Source organism: Mobula birostris, chromosome 27, assembly GCF_030028105.1.
Source record: "Mobula birostris isolate sMobBir1 chromosome 27, sMobBir1.hap1, whole genome shotgun sequence".
NCBI lineage: Eukaryota > Metazoa > Chordata > Chondrichthyes > Myliobatiformes > Myliobatidae > Mobula > Mobula birostris.
Genome location: NC_092396.1, coordinates 20,846,155 through 20,865,727, shown reverse-complemented (window position 1 = coordinate 20,865,727; position 19,573 = coordinate 20,846,155). Strand labels below are relative to the sequence as shown.

General features: G+C 39.9%; 1 protein-coding gene across 9 annotated transcripts in view; it reads right to left on the bottom strand.

Moving 5' to 3' along the window:
• ubr4 (ubiquitin protein ligase E3 component n-recognin 4) overlaps window positions 1-19,573 on the bottom strand; it is a 216,145-nt gene that overhangs the window by 69,971 nt on the left and 126,601 nt on the right. For 4 of the 9 annotated variants that reach the window (XM_072245454.1, XM_072245458.1, XM_072245457.1 and 1 more), the window contains 11 exons: window positions 17,552-17,707; window positions 13,614-13,782; window positions 13,346-13,442; window positions 12,553-12,660; window positions 11,595-11,708; window positions 11,221-11,430; window positions 10,808-10,957; window positions 10,463-10,690; window positions 10,124-10,202; window positions 7,672-7,908; window positions 1,105-1,270 (listed from right to left, as the gene is read on the bottom strand). In XM_072245454.1, coding sequence (XP_072101555.1) covers window positions 1,105-1,270; window positions 7,672-7,908; window positions 10,124-10,202; window positions 10,463-10,690; window positions 10,808-10,957; window positions 11,221-11,430; window positions 11,595-11,708; window positions 12,553-12,660; window positions 13,346-13,442; window positions 13,614-13,782; window positions 17,552-17,707 — 1,714 coding nt within the window. The remainder of the gene's footprint in view (window positions 1-1,104; window positions 1,271-7,671; window positions 7,909-10,123; window positions 10,203-10,462; window positions 10,691-10,807; window positions 10,958-11,220; window positions 11,431-11,594; window positions 11,709-12,552; window positions 12,661-13,345; window positions 13,443-13,613; window positions 13,783-17,551; window positions 17,708-19,573) is intronic. The other 5 variants (XM_072245455.1, XM_072245459.1, XM_072245460.1 and 2 more) reach the window with 2 other exon arrangements.

Sequence of the window (19,573 nt, the reverse complement as noted above, 5' to 3'; positions counted from 1 at the left end):
TCTCCCCACCATGCCCCCTCACATATGCATACACACATGCATGCATGCCCATCAACTTCCTTTCGATTCTTTTACTATTAATCTAGACTAAGAAGTAATTTACTGCTGGTAATTAACCTACTGATATGTCTTTGGGAAGAGACCAAAGCAACAGGAGGATGCAAATACAAAAATTATGTAGAAATTAGGTACGGACAGCATCTGGGGTCAGGATCAAACTTAATCTCTGGAGCTATGAGATAGTAGCAGTAATGACTGCATCACCTTGCCTCCCACACCTAGTTCAACATGTTCATAGAGAGTAAAAATGTATGCATTTTGAAATACTGTATGCAACTTGAAATAAAGGACAAGATTTTCATCATATCATTATTTTGTATTATTTTGGATTCACTATTATTTTTCAATGATTTCCCAAGGATCCCTATATATCCCTAAATTTCTTTCAGTTCTAAGCTTCTTGTTATCTGACAAATTCACAGATTTACCTGTGTTAATTCACATACTCCCTATGCTAAACCCCTTGCTATTTTTCAACAAACATGATCTAATTTGATCCTCGGCAACTTTCTATTCACAAGACACTACTAACTAACATGGTGTCTTCAACAAATTCAGATAAATGGGTTGCCTGAGCCAATAGGCTGGTCCTGGACTTATTTCCTGGCATAATTTACATATTACTATTTAACTATTTATGGTTTTCTTACTATTTATTATTTATGGTGCAACTGTAACGAAAACCAGTTTCCCCCAGGATCAGCCAAGTATGACTATGACTATGGCCTAACTTACTACTTGATTACTAATATGTATATTGAAAAGTGGAAGGCCACGTACAGACCCTGGGTTCAGCATTACACTCCATCTTTGTTAATATTTATACCTATTAATAACTTTTGAAGAAAGGAATGGAATTTCCAAGGAGATAAGAGAAAAAGTCTGTTACAACATTTACATTAAAGTTGAACTTGAACGGTCTCCTAGTTGACTATAATCCCTAAAACGTCAGTAGTACCTGTTCTCTCTTTTTTTACAACTTAGTGTACTTTGGTACAGGAGTGTTAAACTCAGCTATTCTATTGGTCGAAACCTGCATCTTACCTATATATATGTAGAGTAAGACAGTGAGCCTGCCAACGCACAGCTGAGGAATTTGACTCCAACAGGAAACATCTTAAAAACTGAATCAGTGTTTCTTTGTCCGCAAATTTATTCAGTTGATTGACCAATGCTGTGCAGAGCTGATCTTCCTGGCTGCTTGTGTTCTCTGTTAACAGCAAACAAAGAACATGAATATTTACCAAGGGGTGCATAGAACACTTTATTATGTACATACTGAACATAATTATTTGCATTTGGGAACCTGAGCTTTATTTCCAAGTATCTGTACTGTCACATGAAATTTGGCAATCTGAGTTACCCTCAGGTGACTTGCTTCCTCATGATGAAATTAATTTCATCATAGTGCTTAGTTAAACCCTAGAATTCCTTATACAAGGTGAATGAAAGAGATGCACGTATCCCAGTCACGTCACGGCACAAACTGCTGATACTTCAAAATTCTTGCTCATGTAATATACAAGCACTTTCAAAGTTGAAATATTCCAAGAGTAGGATTAGCTGGAGTTGCATACAGAGTAAAGCTCTCAAACAATATCCATTAAAGTACTTCCTGTATAGAGTAAAAACACGTAGATAAACAGTGAAGCTATTTCATAAAACTTTCCTAGATCAACTACGGTATTGTTATGATTAAATCTGTACTCCAACAAAGAGCCTTAGCTCAAACTTTGAAAGCCTTACTGTACAAGTGTAAATGTCATCACATTCCACACTAATCATCCTAATCATCTGTAACAAGATTGTTAATTTTGCCATTGTTTAGTGGCAATGCTCTTACTATGAATCAAGCCAAGTACACAGCTGAAGTTCACGTAGAACTCAGTCAGAATAGCCTTCATGAGTCTAAGCTTGGCTCACATCCGAGCTTCGACAATGGAAGAAATAGGTTAGAGTCACTGCATATTCAAGTTTTTAAATTTACAAAATAAGAGAAATATAAATATTAACTGCCTAGTATAAAATTCCACAAAACCCCAAAAGAACACATGAACATATTAACTTCAAGGAAGACCAGAGTTCATTTTACAATAGTTTGTCAAAATTTAAAGTTAATTTATTATCAAAGTACATAACATGTCACCATATGCAACCCTGAGATTCGTTTTCTTGCAGGATCCAAGAACCATAATAGAATCAATGAAAGACCACCCCCAACAGGGTGGACAAACAACCTACTTGCAAAAGTCAACCAACTGTGCAAAATCAAAATTAAAAAAAAAGCAAGCAAGCAATAAATATCTTGACATGAGATGAGATGAAGAGTCCTTGAAATAAAGTCCGTAGATTGTGGGAACAGTTTAGTGATGGGGCAAGTGAAGTTGAGTAAACGTTAAATCCACTGGTTCAAAAGCCTGATGGTTGAACTGTTTTTGAATCTGGTGTTGAGAGTCCTGAGGCTCCTGTACCATCTTCTTGATAACAGTAGCAAGAAGAGAGTACGACATGGGTGGCAGGGGTCCCTGACGATGGATGCTGCTTTCCTGCAACAACACATGGCATGCTCAATGGAGGGGAGGGCTTTACCCATGATGGACTGGGCCGTATTCACTACTTTGCATTGGATTTTCAGTTCAAGGGCACTGGTTTTTCCATACCAGGCTGTGATGCAGACAGTCAATATACTCTCCACCACATACCTATAGAAGTTCACCAAAGTCATGCTGAATCTTCATATGCTTCTAAGGAAGCAGAGGTGCTGCCATGCTTTCTTCGAGACTCATTCCACCGAGATGCAACACAGAGCATCACAGGAAGTCATTTCTGCCTGTGGCCATCAAACTTTACAACTCCTCCCTTGGAGGGTCAGACACCCTGAGCCAATAGGCTGGTCCTGGACTTATTTCATAATTTACTGGCATAATTTACATATTACTATTTAACTATTTATGGTTTAATTACTATTATTTATGGTGCAACTGTAATGAAAACCAATTTCCCCCGGGAACAATAAAAGTATGACTATGACTATGTAATTGCAGTTATGTGCTGGGCTTATAACAGGTCCTCTGAAAAGATAACACCGAGGAATTTACCCTACCCACCTCTGATCCCTCAATGATGACTGGCTCATGGACCTCTAGTTTCCCCCTCCCAAAGACTATAATCAGCTCCTTAATTTTGCTGATATCGAGAGACAGGTTGTTATTGTGGCACCACTCAACCAGATTTTATTTTCATTCTCCCTCTTATATGCTGATTTGTCACTACCTTTGATTCAGCCAACAACAGTGGTGTCATCAGCAAACTTAAATATGGCATTGAAGATAAGAACCACAGAGTCATATGTGTAAAGCAAGTCAAGCAGGGGGCTAGGTACATAGAGTCTGGTCCACCTGTGCTGATGGACATTGTGGAGGAGATGTTGTTGCCAATCTGAACTGACTGGGGCCTGCAAGTGAGGAAATCGAAGATCCAATTGCACAAAGAGATATTAAGGCCAAGGTCTTGAAGCTTATTGATTAGTTTTGAGGGGATAATAGTATTGAATGCCGAGCTGTAGTAGATATAAAGAGAACGATGGCTTATGCATCTTTGCTAACAAGAGAAAATCTGCAGATGCTGGAAACCCAAAGCAACACACATAAAATGCTGGAGGAATTCAGGTCAGGCAGCATCTATGGAAAAGAGTAAACAGTCGACGTTTCGGGATGGGACCCTTCCTCAGGACGGGAAAGGAAGGGGAGAAGTTTTTGCTGTCCAGGTGTTCCATGGTTGAATGAAGAGCCAATGAAGTGGCACCTGTTGTGCCAGTAGGCAAACTGGAGTGGATCCAAGCTGCTTCTCAGAAAGAAGTTGATGTATTTCATTACCAACCTCTCAAAACACTTCGTCACTGTGGATACAAGTGCTACTGAATGAAAGACATTGAGGCAGGTTACCATGTCCTTCTTAGGCACTGGTATAATTGATGCCTACTTGAAGTAGGTGAGTACTTCAGACTGTCAGCCATCTGATCAGCCAGGTACCCATCTGAGTCTTTCATGGGTTCACCCTCCTGAAGGATGTTCTCACGTTGGCCTCAGACTGAAATCACAGGGTTATTGGGGATTGTGGGAGTTTGTGAAGGTTCCTCCATGTTTTGACAGTGAAAGTGAGCATAGAAGACAATGAGTTCTTCTAGAAGCGAAGCCTTGTTGTCACCTATGTCACTTGATTTCACTTTCTAAGAGGCAATAGCATTTAAGCTGTGCCACAGCGGTTGAGCATTCTTCAATGATTTGAGTTTAGTCCAGAATCGCTACTTCGCCCTTGAGATGGTTTTCTGGAGATTGTACCTACACCAGACCTGAATGCCTCTGATCTGGCCTCAGCAGATTGCGGTCTCATGGTTCTTCCAGGGCTTTTGGTTGGGAAGACTGAATAATTTTGTGGGAACACATTCATTTACAATTGTTTCTATAAAGTCCATGATAATTGTGGCGTATTCATTCAGACCCACTGATGAGTCCTTAAACACGGCCTAGTCCACCAACTCGGTAATCCTGTAGCCGCTCCTCTGCCTCCTGCAACCACCTCTTTGTTGCTCTAGTCTCTGGGGCCTTGCCCTTGAGCCTCTGCCTGTATGCAGGGAGGAGAAGGATAGCCAAGTGATCAGATTTCCTGAAATGCAGTCTGGGTATGGAACGATAGGCATTCCTTATCTTAGTATAGCAGTGGTCTGGTGTGTTGGGGACCTCAGGTTATGTACTGATGGGAATTGTGCAGAGATTACTTCAAACAAGCCTGAAGGAAGTCCCCGACTCTAATTTGAAATGCATCAGGGTTGACTGTTTCTTGTTTGGTGACGGCAGCATGCAGCTTCTCAAGTGTCTGATTACAGATGGTGGTATGTAAACTGCAGTCAGGGCCACAGAGGAGAACTCTCTTGGTATACAGATTGGTCAGCCTTTGATGATCAGGTGTTCCAGGTTGGAGGAACATCAGAATGACAAAACCACCATACCACAGCAACACAGCCTTTTCCTTTTCCAAATCAACTGTTCAGTCCATCCTGTGTATTGAGAAGCCTTTGGGTCTCACTGCCGAATCTGACGTGCTCAGAGTAAGCCATGTCTCAGTAAAACACAGAACAAACAATTTCTCATTTCCCTCCAATATAGCAATCTTGCCCTCAGGTCTTCAATCTTGTTCTACAGTGACTGCACAGTTGCTAACAAGATGCTGGGTAGAGGGGGTCTCATTCCTTTGCCTGGCTTGGATTCCCCCACCACCACCCCCATCTCATTTCTGGCCATGGAAATGAACCTTTGTCTGCGTAAAGTTGCTGTACCTGCTTGTTTGAGAGTTAAATATACCGAGTCCTTAAGATCGTGAAATCTGTAGTTCATTAAGTCGGTTCAAAAGTACGTTGCTTGATGGGAAATTACATGCTGCAGTAGAGGTGTTTCAGATTTACTGGATTTTGGAATATATAATGAGATAGCTTGGCATTGCCATCATTTCAAACTCTGAATTTATGTGCTACTGGGAAGCAGTCTTCAGTTTACACTTATCCATCACACACATGTACTTAACAGTAAAAATTACATACCATTTAACATAATGAAAATATGCGTGCAAGGTAATAAAAGCAGCACAGCAGTATCAGGAGCAAAACCTGGATCAGCTACTAAACAAAAACAAACATCGGCAGTCTTTCAGTCTCCAACTATGATACCATATTTAGATTAAAAGGTTACACTAAATTGGATTGGTATTTTACTTTTTTTTAGGTTTTATGTAAGGTATAAAAACAATCAGCATTGTAGACCTGTTCTGATGTTAAGATTTTTTTCAGCAACAATCTTCACAAACTTATCAATTTCTCGTAATCAGTAGACTCCATATTTTTAATTTTTTAAAAATCTTTAAAAATGTAATGCTGTGTCTTTTCTTAAATTACTGCAACCAGTCTGCTGTATATTCACAAATACCTTCAATTTTTAGTTTGTCATGATAGATCTTTGCTTTGTTTCATGACCAGCATACCATTAAGCAGCAAACGTTCACTCTGATGCTGATACACGCTTTCAATACACGACTGAAATCTTCATTTTCTGCTTTATGCAATATTTTTCTATTTTTCATTAACTTCTGTTCATTACATATGTGAGATCACTTCTCAGATCTGTCTGTGATGCGCAGCTCTCTGCGCATCGCCTGGGAACCTTCCCAGCACCTTGTGGAATTTCCCATTTGTGATGTCATGTCAGCACTCAAAAGAAAAATTCAGATGAGTTTCAGATAAGGGGTACTTAAACTGTATATAGAAGACTGCAGAATGTCATTGTTGTTCACCAGCACCATCTTGCCTCTTTGTTATATGATTTGAGGTATACAGAGATATTAGAAATGTTGCCCTCAATTTTACCCCCCATTTTGCTCACTCTTTCTTAACATGGTAATGTAGTTGCGCTGATATGCTACCAGTGAAAACAACACACTGACTCGAGCAGGGTCGGGTCGAACTGTTTACTGTTTCAATCGGCGCGCGCTTAAGTACCCGCCGCCAGCGACCCCCGCTCTTTGCGGGGCAGAAGTGACGTCGGGTCTGCCCCACACTCAGCTTCCTCTCGGTTGCTGCTGGCTGCAGGCTCACCGGTGACTGCTGGAGCCAGTTTGCTTGCTGCGTGGGCGAGCCGCCACAGTAATCCATTTTTTTTACATTTTTATTCATTTTTAAAATGGACTTTTAACAGTTGCATCATTTAAAATAGTGTATAAATAAATAATTTATGATATGCAGGGACTGCTGACAAACTCAAATATTTATTATCCATCCTAATTACACTTGAACTGAGAGGCTTACTATCCATTTTAGAGTGCTGTTAAAAATTTATCTTCAGGCAGATGGAGCTCGTTAACCACAGATGGTAGCTCATCCAGGAGAGGGAAAACTCTGACTTCAAACCTCCGCTGCCTTGCGGCTATATCCGCTCATGGGAAAGGCTTTGGGAGTAAACCCGAAGGAAAAATCTGGAGTCGGAGTCCCGAAGGCGGCTGACTGCTGGACCCAGCACCGGCACGGCAACTCCTGTGATGCTGCTGGCTCCAAACTGTACCGACTCTCGTCGTTCCTTTGGACCTGTCATCAGCATGGAGAGGGGGGTCCCACTGCACGGGCAACAGACCGATCTCCGTATCAACTCTGCCCTGGCTTGCGCCCTGGAGGGGCCATTGCAGCTTCACTCCAGTGACTACCAGAGCTGCAGTACCCATGATTGACCATGACCAATGGAGGCTACACACAAACATTTATCATATTTGTTATGGGCTTGAGATCAGACCTGGTAAAGAAATTAGATTCTTCCCTAAAGGATATTAGTGAACCAGATGGTATTCAGTAATAATCTAACAGCTTCATAGTCACGATTTCTAACAAATTTATTTTCATTCCAGATCATTTATTTATATAAATTGAATACCTAAGCTGCTTAGGAGATACTTGAATGCGTCTCCAGGTCACCAGTTCAGGATTTTAATCCTTTAAAGAATGTTATTGCACCTATATGTAAATAAGGACAAAATTCTGCAGGTAATTATTTGTAATGGGATATATTAGCTTACCATCCTTCTCCTTCTCTCGCTCCTCTTTCTTGCTCTTTTTACTAGATGACTTGGATTGAGATGCAGACTGCCCTGAGCTGGAGGAGGTAGTGGCTGTCCCAGTACCCCCAGTGCTGCTGGATGTTGTTGTGGAGACCACTTTACTGCCACATAATGCACAGGAAAGCAACTGCAGGAGAACGGGAGAGACTCCTTCATCCACAAGAAAACTAACCTGAAGTAAGAAATACAGAACAGCTGGAGGGATGGGAAGGAAGAAAAAAGGAACACATTAAAAAAATTCCAATACATTTGGTTAACGTGAATTACAAACATAAATCTAATACCAGAAAAAATCTTAATTATTCTTCAAATATAAACAAGGAATGTTGCACTTTACTCAGTCATATATTAAAAGACACTAAGTGGTGAATATTTAGTGTATTTCTATGTTGAAGCACCTCATAATAAACTACTTTCACAGAATAAGAGTTGCATTAAAAAAATTGAAGACATAGTGGTTGAGCACATTAACCTTGATTAAATGAAACTGGCTCTATGCACTGAATGGCCCGGTTACGTCCAGCATGCTTTGACATTAACCTCGGTACAGCGGTCCATTACATTTTGTTAGGGAAGTCTAACAGCTAAGCTTAGGCCAACTTTGTGTTTGTTTAAATTTTTTTTCCATGTTGCCTTTCACCAAATTCAACTTTCCTCCTTTTCTGTCAGTCCCTCAAGATTGAGGATGACATCCTCGTACTATCATTTAGTGAGTTCTCAGGTGTCTAATGAGATCAATGTGGGAACTAGAGAGGCAGATTGGTAGCTTGCGAGGAGGTTCACTCTTTGTTGTTTTCAAAGGATGATAGCATCTTCAATGTTCTTTCCACATTATGGTCATGGGGTAAGGATTCTCCTCTGTCAGAGACAGAGACACAAGAGGCTGCAGATACAGTAAACCTGGAGCAGAAACAAACTGCTGTAAGAACTCAGCTGGTTAACCAACACCTGTGGAGGAAAAGGACAGTCAATGTTTTGGTCGAAGCTCTGCCTCAGTCTTGAAGCAGGGTCTCAACGTGAAACTTAACCCGCAGATGCTGCTTCATCAGCAATGTTCCTCCAGAATTTGTTATTGTTATTTTTCTCTGTCTGCCCAAGATTTTTTTTTTGTCTGTCTGATAACTTCTTGCATAATGCTCAAAACAGAAAGTCTGTTTCCAGACCCAGTGTTGAGTATATGAATGTTGTGGCCCGCCCTCTGCAGAAAACTAAGGGAAACCACGGCTTCACTCCTGGGGACACAAGTTCATGCATACTTCTACTGAATTTGGAGGGTTTTGCAAAAGCAGCATTGATAGTACTTTTCCAATGCAATGAATTGCCTTTTAGGGATAGTCCAGGTCTCAAAGTCACATAGGAGGGCAGAGATCACTGCTGCTGGATAGATCACAAGTTCTGTATAAGGTCTGAGATCTCAATCTTGAAACACTATTTCCTTAATAAGCCAAAGATCATCCCACTTTATTGGAGGTAGTGAAATCCTTTACTCCAAGGTGGATCTTGAGATATGGGAAATACTCCACATTTCTCAGGAACATTCACTGTTGGAGGGCATTGTGGTGCATCAAGGACAAGTTTGAAGAGGATCATCAACTTGAAGGCAAAGTCCAGACTCACAAATACTTGTATGAAAATATTACCAACAGCTTAGTGGCCGGCCCTTGACATACATAAAGAAGTGGATTCTGCATACTCCAGCACAACTATTGAGGTTCAAGAGAATTTGGGTCTAGCCCGCAGCCACTGTAAGCTGAATATTTTCCTTTTCGTTCTGACCATTAGGCTCATTCTTGCAGGAAGTTGTGTCGTACAACACTCAAACATGAATGACAGTTCATGTTTGACAACAGTCTTCTGCTACAGACTTCCCGGTTAATATCATAGAGCAAGCGCAAGATGGAAAGCAATTTCTGCTGGCTCCACTCCACTCCCGGAGCATGTCCCTGAGTGGTCACATATTGCAGATCATATCCATCGTGCCTCTAGATCTATGGAATTAACACTGTAATTCAGGTAGCAACTCTTAGGCCTCAGGGAAGTGGTTTACAAGGAGCCTTCTGACAGGCAGATAAACAGCAAACAGCCCTGTCTATAAGTACCAGTCAGACTTGACTCTTATTTGTTCTGAAAGTAGTCATGATAACAGCACCTACAGCCTTCACTTCCAAGATTAAGGACATTGATACTGAGGATTTGTGAATGAAACTCTTCACAGCCAAGATTATAAAAGTTGTCACTGAAAAACTTCTATCACAAATCCACAATCTCAATGACCACATCGGTAAAAAAAGACCTCAGATGTACTGCGATCATGAAACTAAACTATGACATGAAAGAAGATTAATCTAGATGTTAAGAATTGTATGATGAGTTCAACAAATGCTTTAACATCTAGAGAGGTTATACGTACAATCATCCTTCAGACAGAATTTTTGCCAGTTCACTGTCCGTTGGCTGGCAATCTCAGCACAGGCCTTTAAATGCTCCATCTGCAAAATATAAAGGTTAACAAATTAATAGAGAGTTGTTTTGATTGAAACAATTATTAACTTATATTCTTTGTGCTAAATAAACTTGAGTATCATTATTGAAAACTATGATTAGTGGAAGGTAACACAATACTCCCAGTTCATTGTAGCAAAAGCAATCCCATACGTCAATGCATACACTGAAAATTAGGAATTATTTCAGAACTTGATAAGTCAGCAGATATCTGTCTCCTGCTCAGTGGGAATCAGCCTCAACTCACCAAGCTAATGAGTGTGTCATACTGCAGAGCAGATCCTGATGAAGCTGTAACTACGCCACCTCTCAGATGGATCCCCTGCTCCTCCAGTAGCCTCTTAATTCCTCGAACATGAGAGTCAAGTGTGTGCAGGTCACGTAGCTGACGGTACTTTTCCTTTGACCCACAAATGAACAAAAGCAGTTTGCGAACTTGACGACGCACAAATGGTGTCTGCTGGATCATCAGATACTGGAATAACAGTAAACTTTCAGTTAAAGGAATTCAATAATTGTAGCACATATGTGGTGCACATCTAAGTGTTCAGACACCATGTACCAAATTATGGATTTTTGAACAGATGCTTACTTCAGACAGGAAGTAGAACCAAGAGTGGTCAAAAATAGGTGGGGGAATCCGAGAGTTTGCATCAGCAATCTTCTTGATTTGGTATGGTAACCTCAGCACCATTTCAGTCAAGAGCTGTGAGTATGCCTCAAACACATCCGCAGCATGCCCCTGAGAAAAAAATCAATCATTTATGAAAAATTCAAAACTTGTAATGTCAAAATGATGGGGAAATTATCGAACATCTGCTGCATAAATCAATCATAAACATAATGCACGTATAATCTTTCTTTATACTATTAATTATCTTTCTTCTTAAATTTTATACATATGAAAATCTGCATCCTGCTCTGCAGACATATCCTGAATCCATAATTAACATTTTATTTACAGCATTACTTCTCTGTCACACCATAATGGGTTTTGCTGTTTACCTTCACATATTGTCGCAAGAAAAATGGGCTCATGTCTGGTGGTGATGAAGAAGTATGTGGTTTCAGGAGTTGACTTGTTGCTACAGTTTCTTCTTCACCCTGCTGTGTTTTCCAGTAATCCAACAATGATTTAAGAACGTGAAGACAATAGTCAATGGCTCCTGAACTTAATAATGCAGTGGCTGTGGCATTGGAGATCAGTGATGAAGCCTGTAAGTATGAAAAGATTATTTTCTCAGTCTCTGGTGAACACATCTGACATTTTATAAGAATTTAAAAACGATTATAAACGTGATATTACATGCAAATAATTTAATTGACAGAAGCTGATTGTTTATACAAATTAAGATATGTAATGTTTAATAATGACTTACCTCAGAAGCAGATTTTGAGCCTGATTTTGTTCGTGACATAAATACGCTAAGAAGTCTCATGATCACCAAATGCACTTCATTCAGTGGGCTGCGATCATTTTTCTTAGAAACGTCCTGAGCAAAAGAATCACCGGTTATCAGCACAGGAACTGAAATTCTGCATACCTTCACTTATTCTTGGGCGGCACGATATTGGAAAGATGTAGTTAGCACATACCCCTAGAAATTTGACATAGTGATGATGATGGTTGCAATTCCTTATTACGGAACTCTCAAGCGCTTTTTTTTAGAAATGGTTGGTGTGTTGGACCATTTCAGAGGCCACCAAGAGTCAACCATATTGTGTGGCACTAGAATTGTTTGTAGACCATCCAGCCAAAGATGCCAGTCACCATTCCTTGAAGGGCATTAGTGAACCACTTGGTTCTTGGAAAATTTGGAACTAATAAGGCTACTTTTCAGACAGAAGACCACAAATTTCTCCATTTATTCAATTAAATCACACAACTTTCCATCACAGAATTACAAGAAGTGAGCACTGAGAAAAGCCCAGAACACCCTACGACTTTCCTAACTTCTCTGCTCCAGTGTTCCGAGCTCATTCTGTGTATGTTAGTACAATTTATTTTGCATAGACCACTGCTGCATTTTTGGTAAGAGATTTTATGCTGGTTTTGTACATTATTACATTTTGTATTTTTAATGATAGCAACCAACCATGCAATGTTAGGTTTCAACAGCATACTTCAAATCTAAAAGTTCACTGACGTCAATCATTCAGGTAGGGGATGGAATTATTACTGAAAGCCAACTTTCTCTTAAATGTCTTTTCTGACGAAAGCTATACTAGTGGTACTGACCGTCAGAGGGTTGACACCCGATCGCTCGCACAATATTGAAAGAAGGAAAATACACTTTAAATTTTAAAGTAAAAAATCAATTGCACAAATAGCATTACCTTTTTTTCCATGCACAGCTCGGCAATAAGCTGGGAAAGCAAATTGTCTAAAGCTCCTTTGTCTTTCTCATCTTCTCCATCCAAGTCAGCAGTCAGCATTAAAATTACCTGATGGATAAATGCAAGCATATAATCAACACATCAATAACACAAAATCTAGGCACAAGTTAAACATATTTTCAAAATCATCAACGGTATAATATCTGATCCCTGGATCTCTAAGCCAGACTTTTTCATGGCAGCCACTATCAATTATTCTTCATTGCTATCTTCCTAAGTACAAGTCTAGTCCCGATGCTTTCAAAATAAGCCTTGGTATCAAAACACGCTGGATACACCATCACACTGTTCTGATCTATTCCATCACTACAGTTATTATTTTCCCATGCAGTGCTACTTAGTGGAATTACTGCAGATCAAGGGGTTGACAAAGGAAGTGGGTAAGGCCACAGATTGCCAAATTAGGCCAGAAAATACCCAGGGTATTACCTTTAAAATATTTTATAGTGTAAAAGGAAAATGACAAAGAATTAAATTCATACTTCTACCACTTCTCTCTTTAATTCACAACCTTTAATTATTTCCATGGCTGCAAGGTAAAATATGGAGCAAGTTCTTGAGGAATTAGTGGCATTTTTTCCATTCTTATTCCTAATATTACTTTAATTTCTTCAATGATAATGTATTAATCAATTATAATCTCCAACCTAGCAATTCCTTTTTCCACTTAGCATAAATTTTGTGTCACCCTTAGTGAAACAAAATTGAAAAAGCTCACTGAGACAGTGCCTACCTGCATGTAAGGAATAGCTCGGACGCCTCCAACATGACGGAGCTGTGGCAAATGCTGTAAGAGTCTCTCAAGTAACATCAGTCGCACCATGTGGAGCCTATACAAGCAGAAGTAGAGGGATTGGTCAATATCAGACTCCATTGATTACGGCCAGTTTTAAATACTCCATTTATTATGGCCAGATGAAACACAATGCAGCGTCACTAGTTTGATCAGATGGCAAAAATAATTTGAAGACTTTTGTATGAGATTGGGAGTTTTCCCTCACCGGTTGCTTGTATGTAGGTCACCATCCGTTTCACCTTCTCCTTCCGATCCTTCACCTTCTTGCTGCCCCGTAGTGGTACTAATTGCTCCAGTGCTGGAGCTGACACTGCCTGGACCTGTAGGATGTCCCTCCGCCGTTGTATCACCATATGCACTGCTGCGCCCAGATACTAACGGATTAAAAGAAAAGTCAAACTGTATTGTGGATAGCTACATCAAATATGAATGTGCACATATACATACGCTATAAAGTAAAACATCTGTGTGTGTGTGTATATAGTTACACCATGGTTACTGCAGTCATGAAATTAATACTGCTCCAATATGGGTTTGGGTTCTAGAAATCAATTACATTAAAACAATTACACCCATTATAAAGGGTGTAATTTATCACACTTTAAATAAGTTGCTTACCTAATCTTTTAAAAAAACTAACTAGAAACTGATCAGAAGTATGTTTCATTCCTAGTACAACTGGATAGCGTGAACAACTGAACATCAGACTTAGCTCCTGAATAAGTGGACATATTCTCATATTCTCTCATGATACAGAATCTAACACATTATCCTCTTCCATTTCCGCTAGCTCCAGTGCAATCCGGTCACCTTCCTCTCTCACCCACTTCCTGCATTCTACAGGCAGCACTCTCTCCAGGACTCCCTGCTTGCTCATGCATCCCCACCTCTCCCTCCTGAGCCCTTTTCCCTGCAACCAAATGAGGTGCAATATCTCTCACTTCATCTTTCCCTCATTACCATCCAGGGACCTAAAAAGCCCTCTCAAGTGAAGTAGAGGTTCACCTGCACCTCTTCTAACCTCGTCTACTGCATTTGGCCTTGTCTACATTGAAAAATCAAGTATAGACTAGGCAACTGTTTTACAGAGCACCTGGGCTCAGTCCACATCAGCTAGCGAGCTTACAGTTGTCATTTTAACTCTCCCTCCTATTCCCACACTGATCTGTCCATCCTTGGCCTTCTCCATTGCTACAGAAGCCAAACACAATTTGGAAGAACAACTTAGCTTCTAACACTCTGGTGCTCAGCTGATCACCTTGTTTTCTTCTTTCTTCGTTCATCCCTCCCATTCCTCAAATCCCCATCTCTTCTATCTGCCCATCACCACCTTTCCACCCGGCTCCATCTGTCTCCTACCAGCCTCTATACACCACACAAATCATCCCCCTCCACCCCAACATCACTCACATACTGTTATACATTGGCAATTTTACACCTCAGTCCTGTTACATGGTCTTGATCCTGTATCCTGGCTCTAAGAACAATCCCATTCCCTCACTTATTCATCACCACCATCCTTATTCTCTGATCACGTACTACCCAAGAGAAATTTACAGTAATCTATTAACCTACCAACCAGTGTCTTTGCATTGTGGGAGGAAATGTCAACATCTGGAGATACTTTCTTGGTCATAGGGAATGTATAAATGCCACACAAATAACGCAGGAGGTCAGGATCAAACTTGGGTCATTAGATCGGTAAGACAGCAGTGCTATCTGCTGTGCCCCTCTTGGGAGTCTTGGAGAGTCAAGTAATTTGGGAGGCTGAGGACAAAATTGGATCAGACACAATCTTGAGCAGCTAGCAGGATCATATGACCTACTCTCAAGTTCTATTTGTATTGTCCACATTTCAACTTCAAACCATAAAAAGACTGCATTACTGGGCATCGAGTCACTTTTTTTCCTCCTATTTGGCTATGTTGTTGAAGCAGACACTTAAAATATCATAGAGATTAAGTCGTGTTCAGTATTTACATTCAGCAGGAATGATTCAAGCAGCAGGGCTGACAACTCTAAATTACCAGGAATGTTGTGTAAGGTATGAATGATTTCAATGCAGGATAGCTCAGATGGCCAGAAGAATGAGACCTATTTGATAATTTATCCAAAAAAGCAGGCACTGGCAAGACAAACTGATAAGCTAAATTTGCATTGTTTCATTCTGTGGTTCTTTAGCAACAGAGCAACAAGATAGATGTATTGTGGCGGTAATGCACCATTAAGCTGGGTGCCAACCGCCGTAAAACAGGAGAGGGGGAGAGGGGGAGAGGGGGAGAGGGGGAGAGGGGGAGAGGGGGAGAGAGGGAGCACAACAAGATAATGTAAGAGCACATGGTGTTAGAGACAGATATCTGCATGGATGAAAGATTGGTTGGCTGACTGACACAAGTCAAAGAGCAACTAGTGAAATTTCACAGGGTCAGTTTTGGGACTGTAACTTTCACTTAATTCATTAATGATCTGTTTGAATGAGCTGATAGCATTATGGCCAAGATTACAGACAACATGATAGGTGGAAGAACAGGCAGTGTCACATAAGCAGCAAGTCTGCAGAAAGACTTGAGGGTGCGGGCAAAGAACTGACAGATGGAATACAGCGTAGAGAAATACAAGCACTAAGGTGGGAAGAATAAAAGTGTAGACTATTTTCTAAATAGGGAGAAAATTCAGAAATCGGAGGTGCAAAGGGACTTAGGAGTCCAAGTTCAGGATTCCCTCAAGGTTAACTTCCAGGTTGAGTTGGTAGTAATTAAAGCAAATACTACATAAGCATTCATTTGGAGAGAACTAGAATATAAAGGCAAGAATAGAGTGCTGAGGCTTTTTAAGGCATTAGTCAGGAACACATTTGGAATACTGAGAGCAATCTTGGGCTCCATATCAGTGAAAGGATGTGCTGGTCCTGGAGAGAGCCCAGAGAACGCTCACAGGAATGACTCCAGGAATGTAAAACTTGACATGAGCAGCATTTGATGTCTCTAGGCTTGTATTGAATGGTGTTACAGAGTCATGAAACCTTAGAGTCATACAGCACAGAAGTTGGCCCCTCTGGCCCGACTTGCCCGTCCCAACTGTGATGCCCAGCAAGCAGGTCCTGTGTTTGCCACTCCAAGCCTCTCTCGTTCATGTACTAGATGAGTTTTAAATGTTAATATATGTCCGCCTCAACCACTATTTTTGGCAATTAATTCCAAATATGCACACCCTTTCAGTGAAGAAGCCATTCCTGACTTCCCTTTTAAATTTCTCACATCTGATCTTAAGCATCTGCCCTCTTGATTTTAGCATCCCTGCCTCAGGAAAAAGACCAAAAGAGTTCAGAAGAATTGGGGGAGGGGGCAAAGAATCTCACTGAAATCTATTGGATAGCAAAAGGCCTTGATAAGGTGAACATGAATATGGACAGGAAGTTCTTTTAAAATTGATACGAGCAAGAACTTCTTCAGCCTCAGAGTAGTGAATTTGTAAAATTCATTACCACAGACAGCTATTTAGGCCAAGTCATTGGATATGTCTGAGGTAAGAAATTGATAGGATCTCAATTGGTAAAGGAGTTAAGGGTCACAGGAAGAAGGCAAGCAAACAGGTTTGAAAAAAATTAACCATGATTCAATGGCACAGCAGACTCGATGGGCTGAATAGCCTAATTCTGCCCTAATACCTTATGGTATTATAAGAAATTAAAGCACATTTAAAGCAGATCAATTTAAAACTGTATATTTACATGATTCATGTGTGTCAGTGTATCTAATTTTATTTTATTACAAAGCTAGTGTTGCTGTAGACAAAATTATTCTCAGAATTCATAATTTTTTTCTGATCTTTTATCAAGGCATTACTTTCCTCCCACACCTATCCCTCAATTCCTTTAAAATTCAAAACATTAAGAACAGCAGTATTTTGCTGAGGACAAACTGGCTAGAGGTGATTATAGCAATCAAGGTCTGGAGACTTATTCTGGAGGGGAAAAAAATTAGGAATTTTAAAAAAATTATGTCTACAGCAGTGCTTGCTTTGTAGTAAAAAAAAACAATTATGACATACGTGAATTACATACAAATGTACAGCTTTAAATTGATCATTGTTACGACCCATATTATCCCTTTCATTGAAATCCCTCTATTTGATTAGGCTTACCACAGTGTTCTCCGGCAACAGAATCAACAGCACTTCCCCCACTCTCTGACCCCACACTGCCACCGTGCTCTGCTGGCGATGTCCGCAGTGTTGATCCATCTGTTGCTGCTGTGCTCCCTTCATCATCAGAGGCTGGAGCTAAAAGCATAGCAACGGCTGTTACAGGTAAAAACACCATATTTACAAACCGTGAGCACAAGCATAAAAGTTTGAGATAAACATAGCCGTCGACCATAGACTCGACACAGACTTCTACGGTTTTTAATTTGCAACAACTAAAAAAAGAAGCGCAAGTACATTCGATTAAATTATACAATTCCCCACACAGACACCTGTACCGCAGAACAAGGAGAAAAAGCTTCAATTCACGTTGAGCAAAACACTTTATACAGAAGTCTTCTGACTACATAATAGCTTGCCAACCCTTTGAAAAGACAAAGGAAACTTGAACTGAGGACAGAGTTAAAAGTTTGCTTGGTGACTGCTGTTATTATTCAATTCATATGTGAAATTACACCTCAAACAGTACGTAGACTGCTCAAACATAGTTCAATATTTCACTTCATAGTTCAATATTCTACTTCATTTTGACTTAATAAATTTACACTGTGAACATTGGCAATTGCCAAATTTAACATCAGGTTTGTCCATATGTCATTAAAATGTAGTTTCAAAGAACTTGTTCATTTAATTTATTATGGTTTGTATGTTTTAATAGCAGTGACAATTCAGATTCTGCAAAAGAGCAGCAAGGTGAGGGGTACTCATCTGTATGCCACATTGCAGTATGGGAAAGATAATTGAAAGTTTGGAGATTGTGTAGTACAGATTCACTAAGATACTACATGTTTTATGGAATTACAAAAACAAAGGAAGTGAAAAATTGGATAAAGTTTTGTTAACAAAATGACAGATTTTTGATACAGATCAAAGTGATACAAGTGTTTAAAATAAATGCAGGGACAGGATATGCACGCATTGTTTTGGGTAGCGGACAGCTCATGCCAAACCAGAAGAAATAGTTCTTTCCCAAATTTATCACTCTCTCTCCTTAAAGCCTAGCAAACTTCAAACAATTGGCTTACCTTCTAAATTTCAGGACATTCGATCTGAGTTTGTGCAACTACTTTTCATAATTTAATCTATATCATCATTATGCTGTTATGTCCCCAACAACTAAGATGTGGTATCCAGCACTGCTCAGTGTGCCAGATGCCCATTGTACTCTTGAGGACCTCTAGATTTCTACCTCTCAGATCATCTTCTGTACCTGTCCATAGTATCAGACTTTGCAACAGAAAAACCTGCAACTTTTCTCTAACAAACACTGACATTATTGTGCATGTGACCATGCAACTTTTTCTCCCCCTCTCCCCATCGGTTAGCTTGCTGTTGACCATAATTTCTGGCCCTATGATCCAGATACATGGATTGACCAGTCTCTTTTAATTTCTAATGTTTCTACCTTTTCACCATTTGGAAAGTTCTCAGATTATTCTATTATTTCTAAGTCTAAAGTGATTGAACCTATATAAGCCAACAATAAAATGCATTGGCCCTTTTGTGCTTATTTGTTTATTCAGTTAATATCTCCCTTTTAGCAAATTTATGGTTTCATCTACATTGCTTAGAAAGCCTCCCATCATATCACTCAGTAATGAATTCAGCAAACAGTTGTAATCTTAATGCAGAACTGTTAAGGGTACCACTATTATTGCAGTGAGTATTTTGAGTGCCCTTAGATCACTATCACCCACTCACTGTTCAGCTAGCTTCTAAAGAGTGAACTAATTTGTTTGTTCAAAAGTTTTAATTTTAAGTAAATTCCTAATCATTAACTTCATTTTTACCAAATCACAATTTAAAAAGATGCATCAGGCTAATTAAACATGATTTTTGTTTTTAAGTACCACAATTTACCAAGATGCAACTTGTTCAATTGGGACAAATAAAATCATTCTCCTAACCTGCAGTTTTAAAAACCTACAGCATTCAACATGGGACATGTGGAGATTGTATTCC